Source organism: Podarcis filfolensis, assembly GCF_964270895.1.
Source record: "Podarcis filfolensis genome assembly, chromosome: 6".
NCBI lineage: Eukaryota > Metazoa > Chordata > Lepidosauria > Squamata > Lacertidae > Podarcis > Podarcis filfolensis.
This window is the reverse complement of record NC_139609.1, coordinates 11,041,929-11,062,310: the sequence shown is the minus strand read 5'-3', so window position 1 is coordinate 11,062,310 and position 20,382 is coordinate 11,041,929. Positions and strand designations below refer to the sequence as shown.

General features: G+C 48.6%; 2 protein-coding genes across 4 annotated transcripts in view; one reads left to right on the top strand and one right to left on the bottom strand.

Annotated features, from left to right (window-relative positions):
- Positions 1-6,324: 6,324 nt before the first annotated feature.
- LOC310765302 (carboxyl-terminal PDZ ligand of neuronal nitric oxide synthase protein-like) overlaps positions 6,325-20,382 on the bottom strand; it is a 31,917-nt gene continuing 17,859 nt past the window's right edge. For all 3 annotated transcript variants that reach the window (XM_083620100.1, XM_083620101.1, XM_083620102.1), the window contains 2 exons: positions 10,329-10,620; positions 6,325-7,596 (listed from right to left, as the gene is read on the bottom strand). In XM_083620100.1, coding sequence (XP_083476226.1) covers positions 7,128-7,596; positions 10,329-10,620 — 761 coding nt within the window. In that variant the 3' untranslated portion in view covers positions 6,325-7,127. The remainder of the gene's footprint in view (positions 7,597-10,328; positions 10,621-20,382) is intronic.
- Positions 14,821-16,572, top strand: SPATA46 (spermatogenesis associated 46). The gene is made up of 2 exons (XM_083620125.1): positions 14,821-15,025; positions 15,946-16,572. The coding sequence occupies exons 1-2, from the start codon at positions 14,920-14,922 to the stop codon at positions 16,467-16,469; spliced, it is 630 nt and encodes a 209-aa protein (XP_083476251.1). The 5' UTR covers positions 14,821-14,919; the 3' UTR covers positions 16,470-16,572.

Below are 20,382 nucleotides of genomic sequence, written 5' to 3'. Positions count from 1 at the left end.
AAGGTGAAAAGAGTTTATTGTGCAATATGAACTGCCCACACCAGAACACATTTATATTACAGAGTTTAAAAGCTCTATCACCTGTGATTTTCAAATACTAGTGCTGTTGCAGATTCTCCTTCATTAAAAAGTGATGAAGATTTCTTTCTTCAATTTCTACATATCAGTACAAAATACATTATAATTTTATATAGGACATACGCATAAACACATACATATCTGAAACAGGTCTCTGAGCGACAACGTTAAGACATCTGAAGAATGAATACACTTCAGCAGGAGTTGATTCGACTTTCATACTTTCCCCAGGTAATTCTTTTCTCAGGAAAATGAGGCTGCGGTTCTGTGCACACTTGTTTGTGAGTAGGCCCCCACTGATCACCACCGGGGGCTTTACTTTTGAGAAAATATGCACAAGGCAATGTTTAACTATCTTTCTTTAACTGTACCTAAACAAATACATGTCCAAACAGTTCATCATCTCACACGCAAACATCAATCTGAGTAGACCTGTTACCCAGAATTACAATTCGCTCAGAGGTGCTGGATGGATCACAGCCCACTCCTATGAAGAGTTATTGTGCTTCAGCACAATGATTCCACTGGGTTTAGTTGTGTCTAACTCTTCACGTGAATAGGTTTTGGGTTGTTTCTTAAAAGAGGCACTATGTCTTAAGGTAGTAAGAATTCAGTAGCATCGATGGGGAAAACATCATCTGCTGAATTTCTGCCTGTCCTAAGAGTTAATAATTCTCATAATTATTATTTACAAACGTTAATAGAGAATATTCTCTAAATATCTGATGTGCGTAGTTCATGCTCAGTAATATTTTACTTCAGTAGCTGTTATCTGACAGCAAGCTTGCAGTGTTGCTTCCTAGTCCCACCATAGCTCCTTTCATAGGTTAAAAAAAAGGTAAAGGACCCCTGGACCAGTCCAGTCCAGTCCAAGGTGACTATGGGGTTGTGGCGCTCATCTCGCTTTCAGGCGGAGGGAGCTGGCGTTGGTCCACAGAGAGCTTTCCAGTTCATGTGGCCAGCAGGACTAAACCGCTACTGGTGCAACAGAACACTGTAATGGAAACCAGAGCGCATGGAAACGCCGTTTACCTTCCTGCTGCAGTGATACCTATTTATCTACTTGCACTGGTATGCTTTCGAACTGCTAGGTTGGCCAGAGCTGGGACAGAGCAATGGGAGCTTACCCCATTGCGGGGATTCGAACTGCTGACCTTCCAGTCAGCAAGCCCAAGAGCAGGGGTCAGCAAACTTTTTCAGCAGGGGGCCGGTCCACCATCCCTTAGACCTTGTGGAGCACTGGACTATATTTTGGAAAAAAAATATGAATGAATTCCTATGCTCCACAAATAACCCAGAGATGCATTTTAAATAAAAGCACACATTCTGTTCATGTAAAAACACCAGGCAGGCCCCACACATAACCCAGAGATGCATTTTAAATAAAAGGACACATTCTTCTCATGTAAAAACATGCTGATTCCCGGACCATCCGCAGGCCGGATTTAGAAGGCGATTGGGCCGATTCCGGCCCCCGGGCTTTAGTTTGCCTACCCATGCCCAAGAGGTTCAGTGGTTTAGACCACAGCGCCACCCGCGTCCCATAACCTTTCATAACCTTCAGGGAGCATTGCGGCATCAGCTACTGGCCAAGGACTCCATAGAAGTCGCAAAGGATTCTGGGGCATGCCCTAAAGCGAGGGCAGAGTCAGTGACGCAAGGGCACTCTTGGGATTTTCTCTTGCACACCATGGACTGGGAATTGTGCCCACAAACACACCCAACGTTCCCTTGCGGCTGCACAATGCAAAAGAAGATCAGTAGCAGCCTTTAGCCACTGTTTTTCAAGGAAGGCCATTGTGGATCTGTCCTCACTGCGGAACAGGCCATAAGATTCCAAACAACTCGGGGTCCCCTGGGAAAAAGTTTGAAAACTATATGGTGTGTCGAGAAAGCTGGCATGCCTTGCTATTTAATAATATTTGATAGTTCGCAGGTTATTTAATTGTATTTGATTGATAGAACTGACCGCTTCAGACTGCTTTCTTAACCTAGAAGAACCCCTCTTTTCATACAAATGGACTGCAGAATAGGGAAGACGAAGTAAATCCATTTTTTTTACTACCCTCTAAAAAGAGGGGGAAATGTTATAGCCATTTCTTGATCTCCCTGTGTTAGTTGACCACCCCCCCTTTTTTGACAGAATTGAATGATATCCTTTCTTTCTGAGAGGATGAAGCTTGTCAAATTCCAGATCAATAACTGGAGACTTTTGTGTGTGTGTTGGGCATCTTCGATACATTGGCTTATTATTATTATTTTAACAAACTTTTCTGGCAGAACTGGATGAAATTTTCAGGCCCAGAAGTCCCTTCCCAGAAGATAATTCCCACCAAATTTGAGGATGGCTTTTCCTGCAAGTTTGAGGGTAGTTTTTAAAAGGTGTAACTTAACCTTCCCTATTCTGGGGTCAGTTTGTATGAAAACATAGAAGTGTTTCTTGGTAAGAAACCTGGAAAATTTCAGATGGACAGGTGCAGGGATTTTTTGTGCTAGGTATGTTTAGAGCGGGGTGGGCACTACAAAGGGATTTATTTCCTTCTCCCTTCTGTGGTTTTGTGGGCAATTTATATCCATATACAGTAAAGAAGGCAGCGAATCTGAAGGAGAATGGCTGTAAAGATGAATGAAAAACACTTTTAGGGTGCTTTTAGTTTTCCTGCTCAGCTGAAAACACTGCAGGAAGAAACTTTTTAAATATATATATATATACCTTCTTGAAGAAACCAGAGGCCTTTCTCCTGGGCATGGTCGGCCAATTGGTGCTAAAGAAGGATAGAACTTTCTTTATGTATGCTACAACAGCAGCAAGAATACTCATTGCAAAGTATTGGAAGACACAAGATCTACCCACCTGGGAAGAATGGCAGATGAAGTTGATGGACTACATGGAATTGGCGGAAATGACTGGCAGAATCCGAGACCAGGGGGAAGAGTCGGTGGAAGAGGATTGGAAAAAAATTAAAGTCTATCTACAGAAATACTGTAAAATTACTGAATGTTAGAAGGATGCTGGAATGAAGTTATATGGCTTTAGCAGAAATGTTATAAAGAATTAAGTAAAAATAGATTGTTAATGGGCCAAAGTGGAAAAATTAGGGTTAGATTGTGTTAAGATAAATTATAGAACAAAAATTGAGAAAGATGGAAAGGATTTGCTGAAATAGCTAATTGAACTAGAATACAAAAAAGGGAGGTGTGAGGAGGTCGATGAAACAAGTAAATGAAAGATAAAGATATGGAAATATTGGATGTGTTTTTAATTGTCTTTGCTTTTTTGTTTGTTTTGCTGTATTGTTTTTTGTTGCTTCTTTTCTATGTATTGTAATGTATTGATTTGTTTTGTTTAACTTTTCTTTTCTTTTCTTCTTTCTGCAGAAAGAAACTTTAAAGTGTTTCATCCCTGACAGAATAAAATAGACTGCGCTTTAAAGTTGGGGTGTTTCTAAAAGGGACCCCCCCTCCCCGTTTTGTAGGCAATTTGCTGCGTTCTGTGTTGTGTGACTGTGCTACACCCACACCCGCACAGTGTTATATTAGTGCTTAGTGCAACCATACAACCCCGCTTGCCCCCAGGGCACTCCCTTACACTTTTATTCTTTCAGCCCGAGAACAGGTATGCAACCCACTTTCCGTTTCAGAGCAAGATGCTGAGCGCTTTCCTGGCCTTTATGCTAAGCAGTGGGAGAGGAGGCAGCAGAATGGCAAGCCAGGCTGGCTGCCTGGCACCTGTGGTCCTCTATTATTAAGCTGCTTTTAGCAGGAAGGGGTGCCGTGCCCTTCGCTGCCAGGCAACAGGGGAGCTGGCACAGCTTGATTCGGTTTGTGGAGATCCCCTGGAACTCCATGTGCTGCCAGGGGAGTTGGTGCCAGCAGTACCCAAACACGGAAAGCACAGTGATGGGCCTTGAGCATCCTTGGAGCACTGTGTGCTGCTGCTGCCACAGACATGTAGCCGCAAAATGCACCGAAAGCACAGGATCAGCCTCTGACAAGTTGCTTCTGCATCCCTCCCAAAAGCACTATAATAATAATAATAATTTATTATTTGTACCCCGCCCATCTGGCTGGGTTTCCCCAGCCACTCTGGGCGGCTTCCAACAAAGATGAAAGATACACTAAAATGTCACATATTAAAAACTTCCCTGAACAGGGCTGCCTTCAGATGTCTTCTGAATGTCAGGTAGATGTTTATCGCTTTGACATCTGATGGGAGGGCGTTCCACAGGGCGGGCGCCACTACCGAGAAGGCCCTCTGCCTGGTTCCCTGTAACTTGGCCTCTCGCAGTGAGGGAACCGCCAGGAGGCCCTCGGAGCCGGACCTCAGTGTCCGGGCAGAACAATGGGGGAGGAGACGCTCCTTCAGATATACTGGACCGAGGCCATTTAGGGCTTTAAAGGTCAGCACCAACACTTTGAATTGTGCTCAGAAACGTACTGGTAGCCAATGTAGGTCTTTCAAGACCGGTGTTATATGGTCTCGGCAGCCGCCCCCAGTCACCAGTCTAGCTGCCGCATTCTGGATTAGTTGTAGTTTCCGGGTCACCTTCAAAGGTAGCCCCACGTAGAGCGCATTGCAGTAGTCCAAGCGGGAGATAACCAGAGCATGTACCACTCTGGCGAGACAGTCCGCAGGCAGATAGGGTCTCAGCCTGTGTACCAGATGGAGCTGGTAAACAGCTGCCCTGGATACAGATTTGACCTGTGCCTCCTTGGACAGCTGTGAGTCCAAAATGACTCCCAGGCTGTGCACCTGGTCCTTCAGGGGCACAGTTACCCCATTCAGGACCAGGGAATCCTCCACACCTGCCCGTCTCCTGTCCCCCAAAAACAGTACTTCTGTCTTGTCAGGATTCAACCTCAATCTGTTAGCCGCCATCCATCCTCCAACCGCTTCCAGACACTCACACTGCGATGGGAAGGAAGAATGGAGAACCCTGGGAAAGATTCCCCAGCTAAAAATGAAAGCTGTCCATCACAAAACTACGGCCCCACATTTCCCACCCTTGTGTTTTCCTGATAAAAGCAAACTTGGGAATAAATGTTGCAGTTTTTGCAGATACACTGCCTGTCTCTCTCTCTCTCTCTGCCTCCAAATCTCTGGATTAATGTGCGCAAGGCTTTGAGGGGATCTAATTTGGTTTGGAACATTTTGGAGGGAGCCCAGTTTGGCTCAGACATCTCCTGAATTTCTCCAAATCAGCTTGATTCAGATCGGGAATTTGTCTGACTCTTAGGCACACAGCTACTCTTTCTTTTTCTGTGTGTCTAATTCTTCTTACAGCATTTGATATATCGTGCAGTCGTAATTAGTACTTTTCAGTAACTGACAACTCGTGGAATTTCTCACTTCAAACCCAGCAAAATTGAGAGATTAAAAAAAAAGGGGAATGGGGAAGAGCCTTACCAATGTTAATTAAAAATTGCACATTGAAATCCAAGTATCTCATTTAACATTTTGTACCATTTTACGTAAACTGTTAAGAGATTGTTTTTTTTCTGTTTAAGTGGTATATAAAACTTGCTAAGTAACATAAACACTTTGGCGATAAATAGGAAGGTTTGCTGAATTTCAAATGCTTGTATACAAGACAAATGATGTAACCAGGTATGTGAAAATTCACCAGCGAGGTGAAACTCCCTTGTCCAGAATGTCTGGTGGCCTGAGACTGTTTGGAAATCATCTGAGCATCTGTGGTGATTGTGCAGCTGTGGCGTTTCATCAGCTCTTCACGCACAACAGAGTTAAAGCCATTTGATTGGCATTTGCAAATAGTATTGCTGAGTACGTTTGCCATCCATCTGAAATGTAGCCGGGCATCTGTAGTGCAAGTCAGATGGAAGGGGCTTTTGCCATCTTCATATCCTGAGGTAAATTGAGAGGAAGAGTAAAGGCAACACCAGCAGATGACAAAGAGCACACTGATTTCAGTACAAGTTGCTCATTGCTCTCTCTTTGGCTTGAAAACACCCAGCGCTGAGTCTGGACAGCAAAGGGGGGAGGAAAAGGTTAAGGCCAGGACTGAAGACTTCTAGAAAGACGATGAGGTACATACTCCTAAGGGAGACAGAAGCAGCAAAGACTATATTCCTGGAAGACACTGACAGGACAGGCGGCTCTTGAGCATAATCCTGAAGGATTTCCCCCCACAAGGTCTAGGAATCTTGTGTGCTTAACGAGAACATCAACTTGGCAAGAGAGATTAAGGTCCCTGGTCATCTGAATAAATAGGACTCTGCTAGGAATTCCAGAAAGAAGAGTTTTATTAGAAGGCCTGTTGGAGTCAAACGCAGCTCAAATAGAGGAAGGTGGGTCTTGGTCCGAGCAGAGGAGTAACAGGAACAAGACTGTGAGAGTGGCTGTAAGCAGAAGACCCTTTTGCTTCTCACCGTGAGGTTTTAAGGGATTCGTCAACGAAGCTGGCTTAAAGTGCTTCCTTATGCAGAAGTTCGGCACGAGATGAAGATGCTTCATGACAGGAGACTCCTAGGTGGCAAGGCTAGCGACTGGCAAGGCTAACGGCACAGCGGTGATTTGACTCTGAATTGTTCCCCAGCCACCGTGAAGCTCTGATGAATATAGACAGCTGTAGGGTTCAGAGTCCCGGGTGGCAGAACTGGCATGAAGAAGGCACAGCGCTACGGTAAAACAGCCGGACAACAGCTAAACAACAGCACTTTCCAGCTCTGCTCACAAGGACCGGTCTCTGGAGGGAAGTGATTCTCATTCTGGCTGTGCAGTTTCAGCATTCCCAACGCCCCAACGGAGGTGATGTTTGCTCAGGAGGGTCCACAGATGCTCCACTGGTTAGCAGAGCAGCCCAGGCAGCCCAGAGCCCCCAATGGCTTGCTTCCCATGCCAAATGCAAACATTTCTGGGTGCTGGAAAGGACACCTGGCTTTCTTGACCTCCTGCCCACAACTTTACCCAACTGGAGCCACCCTCTGGCGATGTGGGGTCTGTTCCGTCATCAGGCTCAAGAAATGTTAGAAAGGAGCAGCCGAAGCAGGGACAGTCTTGCTACGAAACGGGAGCAGCCGAGATGATTCTACTCAAACGACAGCAAATCTGGACTGTGACCTTCAGCTTCCAGGGTGGACGTCTCCGCCGTTGAGGGGCCCACGTTGCTCTCAAACTGGCATTCGGGAGGGCTCTTGCCTGCACTCAAACTGAGCTGGAGCGCCACATTTTCCGGGGAAGGAGGTATCCTGTAAGCAGTGTTTTGTTTAGGCTCCAAATTCTCCTTATAGATGAGATCAGGCACCTCACAGGCCCGGCTGTGGCTGGTCCCAACATCCTCCTGCGTCAACAAACCCATTTCGCTCTGCGCTGTCTCTCTCCTGGAAGGCTGGCATGCGTGTTCCTGGCTTCCCTCGGGAAAAGAAGCCTCGACGCTACCTACCAATGGCTGGGAGGCAATCAACATATCTTGGGTGGTCTTCAGAGCTCTTGGGGTGCGCTTCTTGGCAATCTCCGGGGGTGGATTGAGCCGCGGAATGGCATCGACAGGAACCTGCCTACAAGAATAAGAAGAAATGGTTAAGGGAGGCACTCAATGAGAACGGTGCATTACCGAATCCTTTGAAAAGTGTGGCTTGAAACCAATCATGGCTCACAGGTCTTCCGTGTCACCAGATTCTTTCTAAGAAACAAGATGGCAAGAGCTAATGGCTTCCATTTCGACCAAAGCTAGAACGCGTAGCACGCAGGAGACAGCAAAGTGCAGCCAGCACTTCGCCTACTGGGGCAGCACAGCTTAAAAAGTGGCACAAATTCTTCCAGCTCTTTGAAGGAATACACCTCGTAAGAGTGCAGGTCCTTAGTTCTTCAGGGCTGATCTGGTGGAGAGGCCTGTCCCATCTTCCGCCTGCCTATTGTGGTGTACTGTTTTCTGGTGCACAAGTAAACCAAATGTAAAGGTAAAGGGACCCCTGACCATTAGGTCCAGTTGTGGCCGACTCTGGGGTTGCGGCACTCATCTCACTTCATTGGCCAAGGGAGCCGGCGTACAGCTTCCGGGTCATGTGGCCAGCATGACTAAGCCGCTTCTGGCGAACCAGAGCAGCGCACGGAAATGCCGTTTACCTTCCCGCTGGAGTGGTACCTATTTATCTACTTGCACTTTGACGTGCTTTCGAACTACTAGGTTGGCAGGAGCAGGGACCGAGCAACGGGAGCTCACCCAGAGCAACGGGAGCGAACTATCGACCTTCTGATCGGCAAGCCCTAGGCTCTGTGGTTTAACCCACAGCGCCACCTGCGTCCCTAAATCAAGTGTAGCGATGGGCAAAATGGCCTAGTACCACTTTCACGACCTTCTGTTAGCTGTATGTCCTGGGACTTAAACCTCTGAAAGGTGTGAGCCCCTGGGGGTTGTGAGTTTTGGGAGTTCAGATGTTGTGACGATTCCAACTCCAGCCCCAGTGCAGCCAAGAGTCCTCTGGCAGCAAAAAGGTAAAGGTACCCCTGGACCAGGCATAGGCCAACTCGCCCCTCCAGATGTTTTGAGACTACAGTTCCCATCATCCCTGACCACTGGTCCTGTTAGCTTGGGATGATAGGAAGTGTAGTCCCAAAACATCTGGAGGGCCGAGTTGGCCTATGCCTGCCCTGGACAGTTAAGTCCAGTCAAAGGCGACTATGGGGTTGTGGCGTTCATCTCGCTTTCAGGCTAAGGGAGCCAGCGTTTGTCCACTGGCAGCTTTCCGGGCAAAGTGTCCAGCAGGACTAAACCGCTTCTGGCACAATGGGACACCGTGACAGAAACCAGAGCGCACAGAAATGCCGTTTACCATCCCACCACAGAAGTACCTATTTATCTACTTGCGCTGGCGTGCTTTCGAACTGCTAGGTTGGCAGGAGCTGGGACAGAGCAACGGGAGCTCACACTGTCATGGGGATTTGAACTGCCAACCTTCCGATCGGCAAGCCAAGAAGCTCAGTGGTTTAGACCACAGCGCCACCCGCGTCCCATGCATTCCTATACTACCACAGGCTAGGTTCCTCCTCATCCTTCTACCCCATTTCACATTTCATTCAGAAAACATTTGCTTCTGTTCAAACTGTTCCGGGGGTACTTTTCCCCGACACTCCCCCCTCCCCCTCCAGCTCACCTGGCAAGCTGCTTTTGTGCACAGGGCATGCTAAGTCAGGTACACTCTTCAGGGCAAAGCTGGGGAGGCGTGGCCCAGAGATTGTCAAGAGGGAAAAATTTTCCATGTCCTCTCAGACACTCCTTCACTAAAAGGGCCCATTTGTGGAGCAAAGCTTTCTCCAGGAAAGGACCAGGTAGCCAGCTGGCCTTGTGACATCATCTCCTGACCTAACAAACAGCGACTGCTGGCACCTGGGCATGACTTTGTGGAGGCTGTTGGCTGCCAAGGGCAAGTTGTGGGGGGAGTCTTTCTATGTGGGTCTCATGCTGAATCCTCCTTGAGGGGAGAGATGCGTAGGACAGGCTACACAGATGCAACTGGAACTGGTTCTGTGTCCTTCGCGAGGTATCTCAGCCCCATCGTCCTAATTTACTGCCTCTAACGAGAAAAGCAGCAATCGGTGGATTAAAATGAGACACAGGCTTTGAGCTCAGGTGGTTTAGACCACAGCGCCACCTGCGTCCTCTGGCAGTGAGGGAGGGGGGCCTCAGGTAAAGTCCCAAATTCCTATATCCATGACCTGCGAAAGCCGCAAACAGTAGTGACCACTAATGGCTATGGAGCTCTACGTGGGGCTACCTTTGAAGGTGACCCTGAAACTACAACTAATCCAGAATGCGGCAGCTAGACTGGTGACTGGGGGTGGCTGCCGAGACCACGTAACACTGGTCTTGAAAGACCTACATTTCTGAGCACAATTCAAAGTGTTGGCATTGACCTTTAAAGCCCTAAACGGCCTTGGCCCAGTATACCTGAAGGAGTGTCTCCACCCCCATCGTTCTGCCCGGACGCTGAGGTCCAGCGCCGAGGGCCTTCTGGCGGTTCCCTCATTGCGAGAAGTGAGGTTACAGGGAACCAGGCAGAGGACCTTCTCGGTAGTGGCATCCGCCCTGTGGAACGCCCTCCCACCAGATGCCAAAGAGATAAACAACTACCTGACATTCAGAAGACATCTGAAGGCAGCCCTGTTCAGGGAAGTTTTTAATGTGTGACATCTTAGTGTATTTATTGGTCTTTGTGGAAGCCGCCCAGAGTGGCTGGGGTACAAATAAATTATTATTATTATTATTATTATTATTATTGAGCCCACTTACCATTCCTCCTGGTCCTGGCCTTGCCCACAGGAGAGGGCAGCTCCAGCACGCTCATTCACTTCGGTTACCCCAAAGCTGCTGTGGTTGCTGGTCTCTTTCCTGCGTAGCAAGTCGTTGACTTTCGCACCCACCGTCTTGCTCAGGTTCTTTAAGTGCTGGCTGCCCCCCACCCACTCAGGGTGGCCTCGAGGGCTCACACGGGGGGAGGATCTGGGGTGAAGGGAGACCGATTTGGCAGCTGGCAGTTTTGTTGCAGCGGTAGTGTTTGAATTCTCAAACGTATTTTGGTCAACTAGAAAAGAAACAAAATGGCACCCGTGTGAGTGGGACAGTTGCCAGGAAAATCCCTCTTTACCCAGCCTAGCCTGACCAATTGTTTTTCATGTGCATTTGTTATCTGTTTAATGAATGAATTTCTTCCCATAGAACACAAGGCGATTTAATCTATGTGCATCAATAACCAAAGCATATTTTAAAACAACTTCAAGTCCAATATAAACGCAAGCTGGGATGAAAATCTTCTGTTGAGAGGCTTGTTGGAAAAGCGAGTTCTTCAAATCACTCTCCTTCCCAGGCTGAGAGGAAAAAATGGCGAAAGCAAGTTATTTATTGGGACAGTGGGAGTTTTGCAGCCGCTGTTAAAGTTGCAAAGCAATGAAATACAGGATGGAGCAAGGGAGAATTTCTGAAACAACAATGGGCTATTAGCTTCGCCCAAGGCATGATGGAGAACAGCAACAACCGGGAAAAGGTAGACATACCGTATTTTTCGCTCCATAAGACACACTTTTTTCTTCCTAAAAAGTAAGGGGAAATGTCTGTGTGTCTTATGGAGCGCATGCATGGTCCCTGAAGCCGAATTGCCCAGGGGCGAAAAGCAGATCATGCTTTTTTTTTTTGAAAGAGGGAAGTGGGTGTTGAAACAAAGCTGTTGATCACAAGTGATCGGAAGCGAGATAAGGGACGCTAGCAATAAAGGAGGCTGCCTGGGAGGGGGGAGGTAAAAGCCCACGGATCCCCAGGATTTTTACATTGGGTCCCACCAAATTCACCATCAGATCACATAGCATGTCCATGGCTACAGCCTGCACAAAAAAAAATCACACATCCACTGTTTCCTGGGGCTGCAATGGTTCAAAAATGTGGTTACAAAGCACGGATCCACATGGATTCTCAGGATTTTTGCATTGGGCTACCCCAAACTCACAGTCAAATCACATTTCTGTGGCCACAGCATGAACCACAAAAATCATACATCCACTGTTTCGTTCAGAATATTTTTTTTCTTGTTTTCCTTCTCTAAAAACTAGGTGCGTCTTATGGTCAGGTGCGTCTTATGGAGCGAAAAATACAGTAATACCACAGACAGAATAATTGCCACACACCGGAAGAACAAGGATATAGTTTGACTGCCTCACTTGTAGTTTTTATAAACTATTTAATGTGTCAATACGAATGGATGTTGTTAATATCATAGGTTGTATAAGGAATTATTTTGACCGGAGTGTAATTGAAATTAATAAGATTTTGGAACACAGAAATAAATTAAATCAAACCATCATATATAGCAAGCGGGGGCCACCTAAATGATATAATTTGGTACCTGAATGATTGGTATTAGTAATTATGTTATAATTTGGCATTGTTATAATGAGGCTATCATTGGATTGTAATTGAAAACAAATAAAAATTATTTTAAAAAAGGAAAAAGAAAAGTGAGTACTTCAATAGATGCTGAAATGATAACCGAGATGGTGGTTGCCTGAAACACAGCGTAAGAGAGAATCCCAATTCTAACACGGCATGGGATGGACCTCCTAGTGAATTGGTATCTGCAGGAGGCCTTCTCTTGAGGAACATAGTTATCAGGGGTGAGACAACTTTAAGCTATACTGGTCTCAAGAGCCTATAACTAACACCAGCCCTTTGAACTGAGCCGGAAGCTAACTGGAAGCCGGTGCAATTTTTTCAGCAAGACATATAACGTGATCATATTCTGCCCCAGTGAGTAGCCACATCGCTGTATTTTTCACCAAGTGCAGCTTTTCTGGGCCCCAGATAGAGTGGACTGCAACGATCCAACATGGAGATTATCACTGCGTGGATGGCTGTGGCGAGGCTCTCCCAGTCTAGAAATGGCCATTGCTGTCTCAGTTGCCAAAAGAAGAAAGCCATGATTGGCTTTTCTCACCAGGGACACAAGGAAGGGGAAGCTGTGCATTTAAGAAACCAAGTTCCCCAAAGGGAAGACTCTGTTCAGCTAATTAAAAAGCCCATACTTACTTTCCCAGTTTTATGTCCTAGGACACTTCTGGTACATAGGCTTTCTTGTTTCCTGCTTCCTTAAGAAGCAGGCTTATAAATCTCCGCTTTCCTTTGGACCCCATTGGTGCATAGCTGTCAACCGTCCCTTATTTGGCAGGAAACTCCCTTATCCCAGCGCCATTTCCCGCTGCTGCCCCGGATTGATGATGTCCCTTAAATTTCCCGGGTTTCATGCTCGCCCGGCTTGGGAGGGAAGCAGCGGCTCGGGGTCCTCTGCTTCGAGAGAGAGAGAGAGCGCACGAGCTGCCGCATCTCTGTCTCTCCCTTTTCCCCCTCAGGGATGCGTCATGAGGAGACAGGTGGTGGTGGGCGGGCAGGCAGCCCCTCTCTTGCAAGACTTCTGCCGCGCTGCCAGGGGAAGCCGGAGGCAGCAGCGGTGGCTGAGGAGGCGGCCTGAGGGAGGAGGAAGAGGAGGGGATGGGGAGGGATGCAGTAGGGTGGTGCTTCAGTGGCCGCGGCGCCGCCGCAACCGCCTCATGCTGGGTTCGCGGGCAGCGTGGGCGAGAGTCTCTCTCCCTCCCTCCCTCTCGGGCGGGGAAGGGCCAATGGAACTCCTCGCGCCAGGACGATGGCAGCCCCGACGTGCTGCTTAGCGTACCCTCCAACCAGTGCAGCATCTTAATGTAGTGATTTCCTCCTCTGCATCCCTTTCATAACTCTATTTTTATAAATCATTTGTCCATCCATAGTTCACGTTTTTACTACACTACAAGTTTTCTGTCACTCCTACCCATGTAACTCTTTACAACAGCTTTTCAAATAAATTATAAACTTTCCCCATTCTTTATGAAAGAGGTCCTCTTCCTGGTTTCTAATTCTGCCTGTAAGCTTTGCCATCTCAATGTCGTTCATCAGTTTTGTCTGCCCCTCTTCTTTGGTCGGAGTTGTAGACCCTTAGGATCATCTAGTCCAAACCCCCTGCAAAACACAGTCAGTGGCAGCCAAAGCAGCATGGCTCCATGAGTGGCGGATTTATGCATAAGCTAAGCCAAAATCCCTTATTTTGGCTGCTGATCCCTTCTTTTCGAGGCTGCTGGTCCCTTATTTTCAAATCTGTAAGTTGACAGCTATGCATTGGTGAGGCCAAGAGGTAGGTCTTATTGTCTGGGCCTCCCAGGACCTTCACATACCACTGCCCAGGCTTGTGCCCTGGAGAGACCACTTTGGTGCTGCTAACACAGTGGTTTGACTTCACCCCCCAGAGGCGCACTCCATTGTCTCTCGAGACAAATGGATGCCAACGACAATTTACTCCATTTCAAGTTGCTTTAATCTACTCTTCACTAGCGATTCATTTACTCGCCCTTTTCTCTTTCCATTTGGTTAATTTCCTCTTCCCTTTTCAGTTCACTCAGCTGGTTGTGTTTTGGCACTTATTACCCTCATTCCATTTCGGCATGTTGGTTTCCATCTCTCCAGATGGAAATATTTCCCATTACCCTTCTTCCATTGTTTCTTTCCCCTCTTCATGAGTATTCTCAAACTCTCTTGAACTTCCTCACACCTCACCTTGACCATTTCCCCCTTCTGCTTACTCCTATTCAAAATTTGGCCAATGGTCTCCTTTAGAGCGCGTGTCATTGTGATCACGTTTCTCCTCTTCCCTTCGACTCCCTTTTCCTTTCAGATCTGCTTCAAGCTCTCATTATCTTTTAAGTGTCTCTTCTCTAATTCTCCACTCTTTTCCTCTCTCCCTCCACATTCTGACTTAAATCTGCTTGCCAAGCCAAATATTTTTACCTCAGTTTTTGCCTCCTTCCCCTTCTCCCTGGTTATACCATATTGTTTTTGTAATACTCTTCTCATCCGTGATTAAGCCACTTCAATCACTTCATTAAAAAACTTATCGCAAGGCATCTCTTTAGCTGAGATTTTCCTGGCAAATCCTTCCTGAGCCTGAGCTCAGAGCCTGTGTCTCATTTTAATCCACCGATTGCTGCCTTTCTCATTAGAGGCAGTAAATTAGGACGATGGGGCTGAGATACCTCGCGAAGGACACAGAACCACTTTCAGTTGCATCTGTATAGCCTGTCCTACGCATCTCTCCCCTCAAGGAGGATTCAGCATGAGACCCACATAGAAAGGCTCCCCCTACAACTTGCCCTTGGCAGCCAACAGCCTCCACAAAGTCATGCCCAGGTGCCAGCAGTCGCTGTTTGTTAGGTCAGGAGATGATGTCACAAGGCCAGCTGGCTACCTGGTCCTTTCCCGGAGAAAGCTTTGCTCCACAAATGGGCCCTTTTAATGAAGGAGTGTCTGAGAGGACATGGAAAATTTTTCCCTCTTGACAATCTCTGGGCCACGCCTCCCCAGCTTTGCCCTGAAGAGTGTACCTGACTTAACATGCCCTGTGCACAAAAGCAGCTTGCCAGGTGAGCTGGAGGGGGAGGGGGGAGTGTCGGGAAAAAGTACCCCCGGAACAGTTTGAACAGAAGCAAATGTTTTCTGAATGAAATGTGAAATGGGGTAGAAGGATGAGGAGGAACCTAGCCTGTGGTAGTATAGGAATGTATGGGACGCGGGTGGCGCTGTGGTCTAAACCACTGAGCCTCTTGGGCTTGCCGATCAGAAGGTTGGCAGTTCGAATCCCCGTAACAGTGTGAGCTCCCGTTGCTCTGTCCCAGCTCCTGCCAACCTAGCAGTTCGAAAGCACGCCAGCGCAAGTAGATAAATTGGTACCGCTGTGGCGGGAAGGTAAATGGTGTTTCCGTGCGCTCTGGTTTCCGTCACGGTGTCCCGTTGTGCCAGAAGCAGTTTAGTCCTGCTGGCCACATGACTCGGAAAGCTGCCAGTGGACAAACGCTGGCTCCCTCGGCCTGAAATCGAGATGAGCGCTACAACCCCATAGTCGTCTTTCGCTGGACTTAACCATCCAGGGGTCCTTTACCTAGGGGTGGAGGAAGAGGGTGCGGTGGGGGTGGGCCACCCCAGGTGTCACCACCGAGGGTGTGCCAAAATGCCAGGCGGCACTCACCGCGGGGCCTGCAGCGCGCCCACAGGCTCTGCGCTGCCCCAATCGGCCCGCCTGCCGCCTCACCCTCAGCTGTAGGCCAGCTGAGTGGGAGAAGGAAGGTAGATTCCTTGGAGGCCTTGCGGAGCGTCCGGCCCCGGCTGGCCCTGCCCCACGGGTAGCTGGCCCCGCTCCTGGGCACAGGGCACACATGCCGCCCCAGGCGCCTGATCGGCTTGCTCCACCATTGCCTGTACCTTTTAGCTTACCACACCAACCATCACACGGTGCTGGCCAGGTATGAGAAAATCACAAGGCTCACTCCCCCTTTTCTTTTGCCAGACTGCCTCCTCGTGGAACTGCAGAGCGGGGAGCCACCGCAGCAGAACTGCACCATCTACCGCCCCTGGTATTCCCCCTACAGCTACTTTGTGTGCATGGACCAAGACAGCCAAACCGACTCCTGTGGTTTCCCAGGGACACTGGGAGGCAACAGCCAAGAAGTCCCAGCGGACACTGGGCCTGCCGGAGACAACGTGGACAGTGGCTCCTCTTCGTCCGGATCCCTGGAGAAAACATATCCCCAAGAGAGCGGCGGTGGCAGCAGCAGCGGGAAGGCCACGGACTGCATCACTTCCCAGGACATCCTCTTGGCTTCCAAGTGGCGGCCCCCGCATGGGTGCCAATGTGTGGCCTGCTGCCGAATGTTTCCGACTTTGCGCTCGCTCAAGGCCCACATCAAACGCGGAGCCCGGGAGGGCTTCAGCTGCCAGGTCTACTACCACAAGCTCAAAGCCCTGTGGGGGAAGGAGCGCAAATGGCGCCCCAGTAATCACCCAGCGGGCAGCCACAAAATGCTCAAATAGCAATGTCCGTCTGCGAGAGGCGCCACCGGGCGCCCGTCCTCTCCCCCGCAGCCCCAAAATAAAGCAAGTTATTGATGCCGCTTAGAGCAAGCTCGCTGTTCCACCGCAGCCCCGCTCCCTTCCTCGCCTGGGGTCTCTGTTCCCAAAAGGGAGAAGCCTCTTTCTCAGACCTCCTCCTCCCTGAGCTTGCCCCTCACGGTTATTTCCACAGTTGATGCTGCTCAAACTTGGGTGCCGCAATAAGTAACCAAACAAACCCCTGTGTTGCAAAGAGAACGTCAGCAATGTCTAGGCAACATGATGACCATGCACATAGACAATCTTTATAGAATTCCTTCAAACCATAAGAAGAACAAAATGAAATCTTTAGTCTCAAAGTCTCTGAAAACCTTTAAATGAAGCGAGGTACCAGACTTTGTACGATGGAAGACAAGCTGTGAAGCTTTGTGTATTCAGCGAATATGATGTCCAACACTGGACAGTGATTCCGGATATTGACTACTGTTTTGTAGAATTCTTTGTCAGCGTGGTGGAGGATATAGAATTGCTTCATAAATCCATCTTATTTTGGATGAATGTATGTAAATGAAAGGGACACAGGTGGCGCTGTGTGTTAAACCACAGAGCCTAAGACTTGCCGATCAGAAGGTCGGCGGTTTGAATCCCCGTGACGGCGTGAGCTCCCATTGCTGCATCACAGCTCCTGCCAACCTAGCAGTTCGAAAGCACGTCAAAGTGCAAGTAGATAAATAGGTACCACTCCAGCGGGAAGGTAAACAGCGTTTCCTTGCGCTGCTCTGGTTTGCCAGAAGCAGCTTAGTCATGCTGGCCACATGACCCGGAAGCTGTACGCCGGCTCCCTTGGCCAATAAAGCAAGATGAGCGCTGCAACCCCATAGTCGGCCACGACTGGACCTAATGGTCAGGAGTCCCTTTACCTTTTTATGTAAATGAAAATATCAAATGCTGTGGAACAGTGCTCATGTAATAATGTAGAATGCAATTCTATATCCTCCCACCACACTGACAAAGAATTCTACAAAACAGTAGTCAATATCCGGAATCACTGTCCAGTGTTGGACATCATATTCGCTGAATACACAAAGCTTCACAGCTTGTCTTTCATCGTACAAAGTCTGGTACCTCGCCTCATTTAAAGATTTTCAGAGACTTTGAGACGAAAGATTTCATTTTGTACTTCTTATGGTTTGAAGGAATTCTATAAAGATTGTCTATTGCGTATGTACATGGTCATCGTGTTGCCTAGACATTGCTGACAAACTCTGGTGCTGGCTGAGGCCTGCCCGCAACTCGGCTCGCCCTGTCCCGAAGCATCCCCACCGCTCGTCTGGTGGCTGTTTACTAAGGCTCCTGTGTTTCTCTGGCACAGTCACCAAGGCAAGTGAGGCTGGCAAGGCTGGCTAAAACCATTCCAGGAGCCTCTTCCTGGCACCTTCAGGGCGCCTGGCTGCCATGAAAGGGCAGTCGCTCCAGTTGGAGACACACCAAGGCAGCAGATTCAACCTATAGGCCACAGAGGCATCAAGGGCATGTCTGCACATGAGACGGGGGGCGGACTGCCTGCAGCTCTTCTGTGCCGATTCAGGGGGCTTTGGCCTTCAACTGGCCCTTCGCCTGCCCTCACTGTGGGACTAGAGTAGGCCTGGCCCTGCATGGCAGGAGAGGCTGCAGTCTTGCCAGTTACATGCTACACACGCATGCTTCATTCCCTACCTTCCTCAACCCTAGCCCTGTACCATCAGTAGCTCTGGAAGAGGCTTGGAGCAGACGCCACAGCAGAATGAGCAGGAAGGTTCATTTGTGGCAAGTGTTTAAGGCTGGCTATCGGAGAGGTGCCCTCATCTCTGGCTTCCGAAACACGTTTTAGAATCAGGCAAGAGAAGTATCAGGCAGGAGAAGTGGGAAGATAGCAGAAAAATAAACTGGGTCAGCTGCATAATTTGTTATGGACCTGGCTGGTACCCTAGATAACAGGCACAGAGCACTTTATTCAGAACAGGGGTGGCCAACTCCCATGAGTGCGATCTACTCACAGAGTTAAAAACTGGCAGTGATCTACCCCCCCTTTTTGGGGGTTCAGGTCAAAGTTGCTGAGCTTTTTTTAGGAAGAAAAGTTGTTTTTTGGGGAAGGAAGAGGAGGAAGGCCCATTTTTTAAGGGTGCAGGGCACAAAAGTTGAGGTTTTTCTAGGGGAGCCAAAGTTTTTGAGCTTCTTTGGGGGGAGCCTGTGATCGGCCAGTGATCTACCTCAGACGTTCAGTGATCTATCGGTAGATCACGATCTACCTGTTGGACGTACCTGATTTAGAACATGTCTGGTCTAAAAGGATTGCATGGCAATGGGAAGGAGGACAGGCACTTAGTGAGAAACAATGCAGGCACCTGGTCTTTGACTGTAATAAATTAGCTATCTAATTACCTAATGCAGGGGCACAGAAATTCTGGGTTGCTGGATATAGGATGGAACCTCCAAGGTATCATTTTGGGAACGTTCCCTGGATTGGGCCAGCATTAATGATCCTTAAAAGGTTAAGAAAGAAGACAGAGACAGCAGTTATAAATTGATAAGATTCCACAACACAAAGAATGATCTGTCCTGAGAGTGATGCTATTTGATTTATTCTTAAATGACCTAGAAATGGGGTGAGCAGCAAGGTGGCCAGGTTTGAAGAGGACACTTGAGTTATTTACTAAAATAGTGAAAATCCAAACAGATGGTCCTTTCAGAGCTGCTACAAACATGGTGAACGGAAAACAAAATGAAAATTGAGATCCAGTGGGCAGGCCCCGTACATTGAGGCTTCACTCCCTAACTTCAAATGTAAGCTTTGCAAGTGACTAGGAAAAAATCATGAAGAAGAGTTTGGATTTGATATCCCGTTTTATCACTACCCTAAGGAGTCGAAAAGCGGCTAACAATCTCCTTTTCCCTTCCTCCCCCACAACAAACACCTCTGTGAGGTGAGTGAGGCTGAGAGACTTCAGAGAAGTGTGACTAGCCCAAGGTCACCCAGCGGCTGCATGTGGAGGAGCGGGGAATCAAACCCGGTTCACCAGATTACGAGTCCACCCCTCTTAACCACTACACCACGCTGGCTCATGGAGGAATGCTCAATGAGACTGTTGACTTTGTATACTGAGGTGGTAAAATGGGGGTGGTGGGAGGTCTATAAAACAGGGGTAGCCAATCTGGTGTCTCCCTCCACATTCTTGGGCCCCCAACTCTCATCTGCCCCAGCCAGCCCGGTCCGGGGTTCTCCTAGAGAGGAAAGGTATGGGGTCACTTCCAGTTCAGTCCTGGTCCTGTCCTGGTTGCAGCATCACCAAAGGATTTTTGTGTTTCGGAAAAACGTGTAGCAAGGGGCCAATTACAATGATCAGGGGACAGGAGCAGTTTACCTAGGGAGAAAGATTAAAGGGGGGGCAGGGACCATTTAGTGTAGGGGGGAAACGCCCTGCTATCATCCTCACATTTGGCAGATGTGGGGGAATGGATTCTGTGCCTATACCCTGAGGGATGGGGCAGAGTTCCTCCACACGAGGGGGAACACGGCCCAGCCAGGTCTGTCTCCTCGCCCCTGCCCCCGGTGCGAAGGAGCAACGTCTGCGTAGAGTCTGGCTGAAACCCAGGTTGTGTGAAGGACTCTAATCCCCCATATGAACCTTCCTGGGCCCTGAGATCTTTGGAGAAGGCTCTTCTTTCTGTCCCTAGACCTTCGCAGGTGGGGCTGCGGGAGAGGAGGGTCTTCTCGGTGGTGCCAACTCCCTACCTAGAGGAGCCAAACTGGCTCCCTCCTCGTTGTCCTTCTGTCAGCAGGCGAAGACCATGTTATTCCGGCAGCTTGACTAAGCAGGGTGGCCTGACCCTCTCGTGCCACCATTTAAAAGGCTGT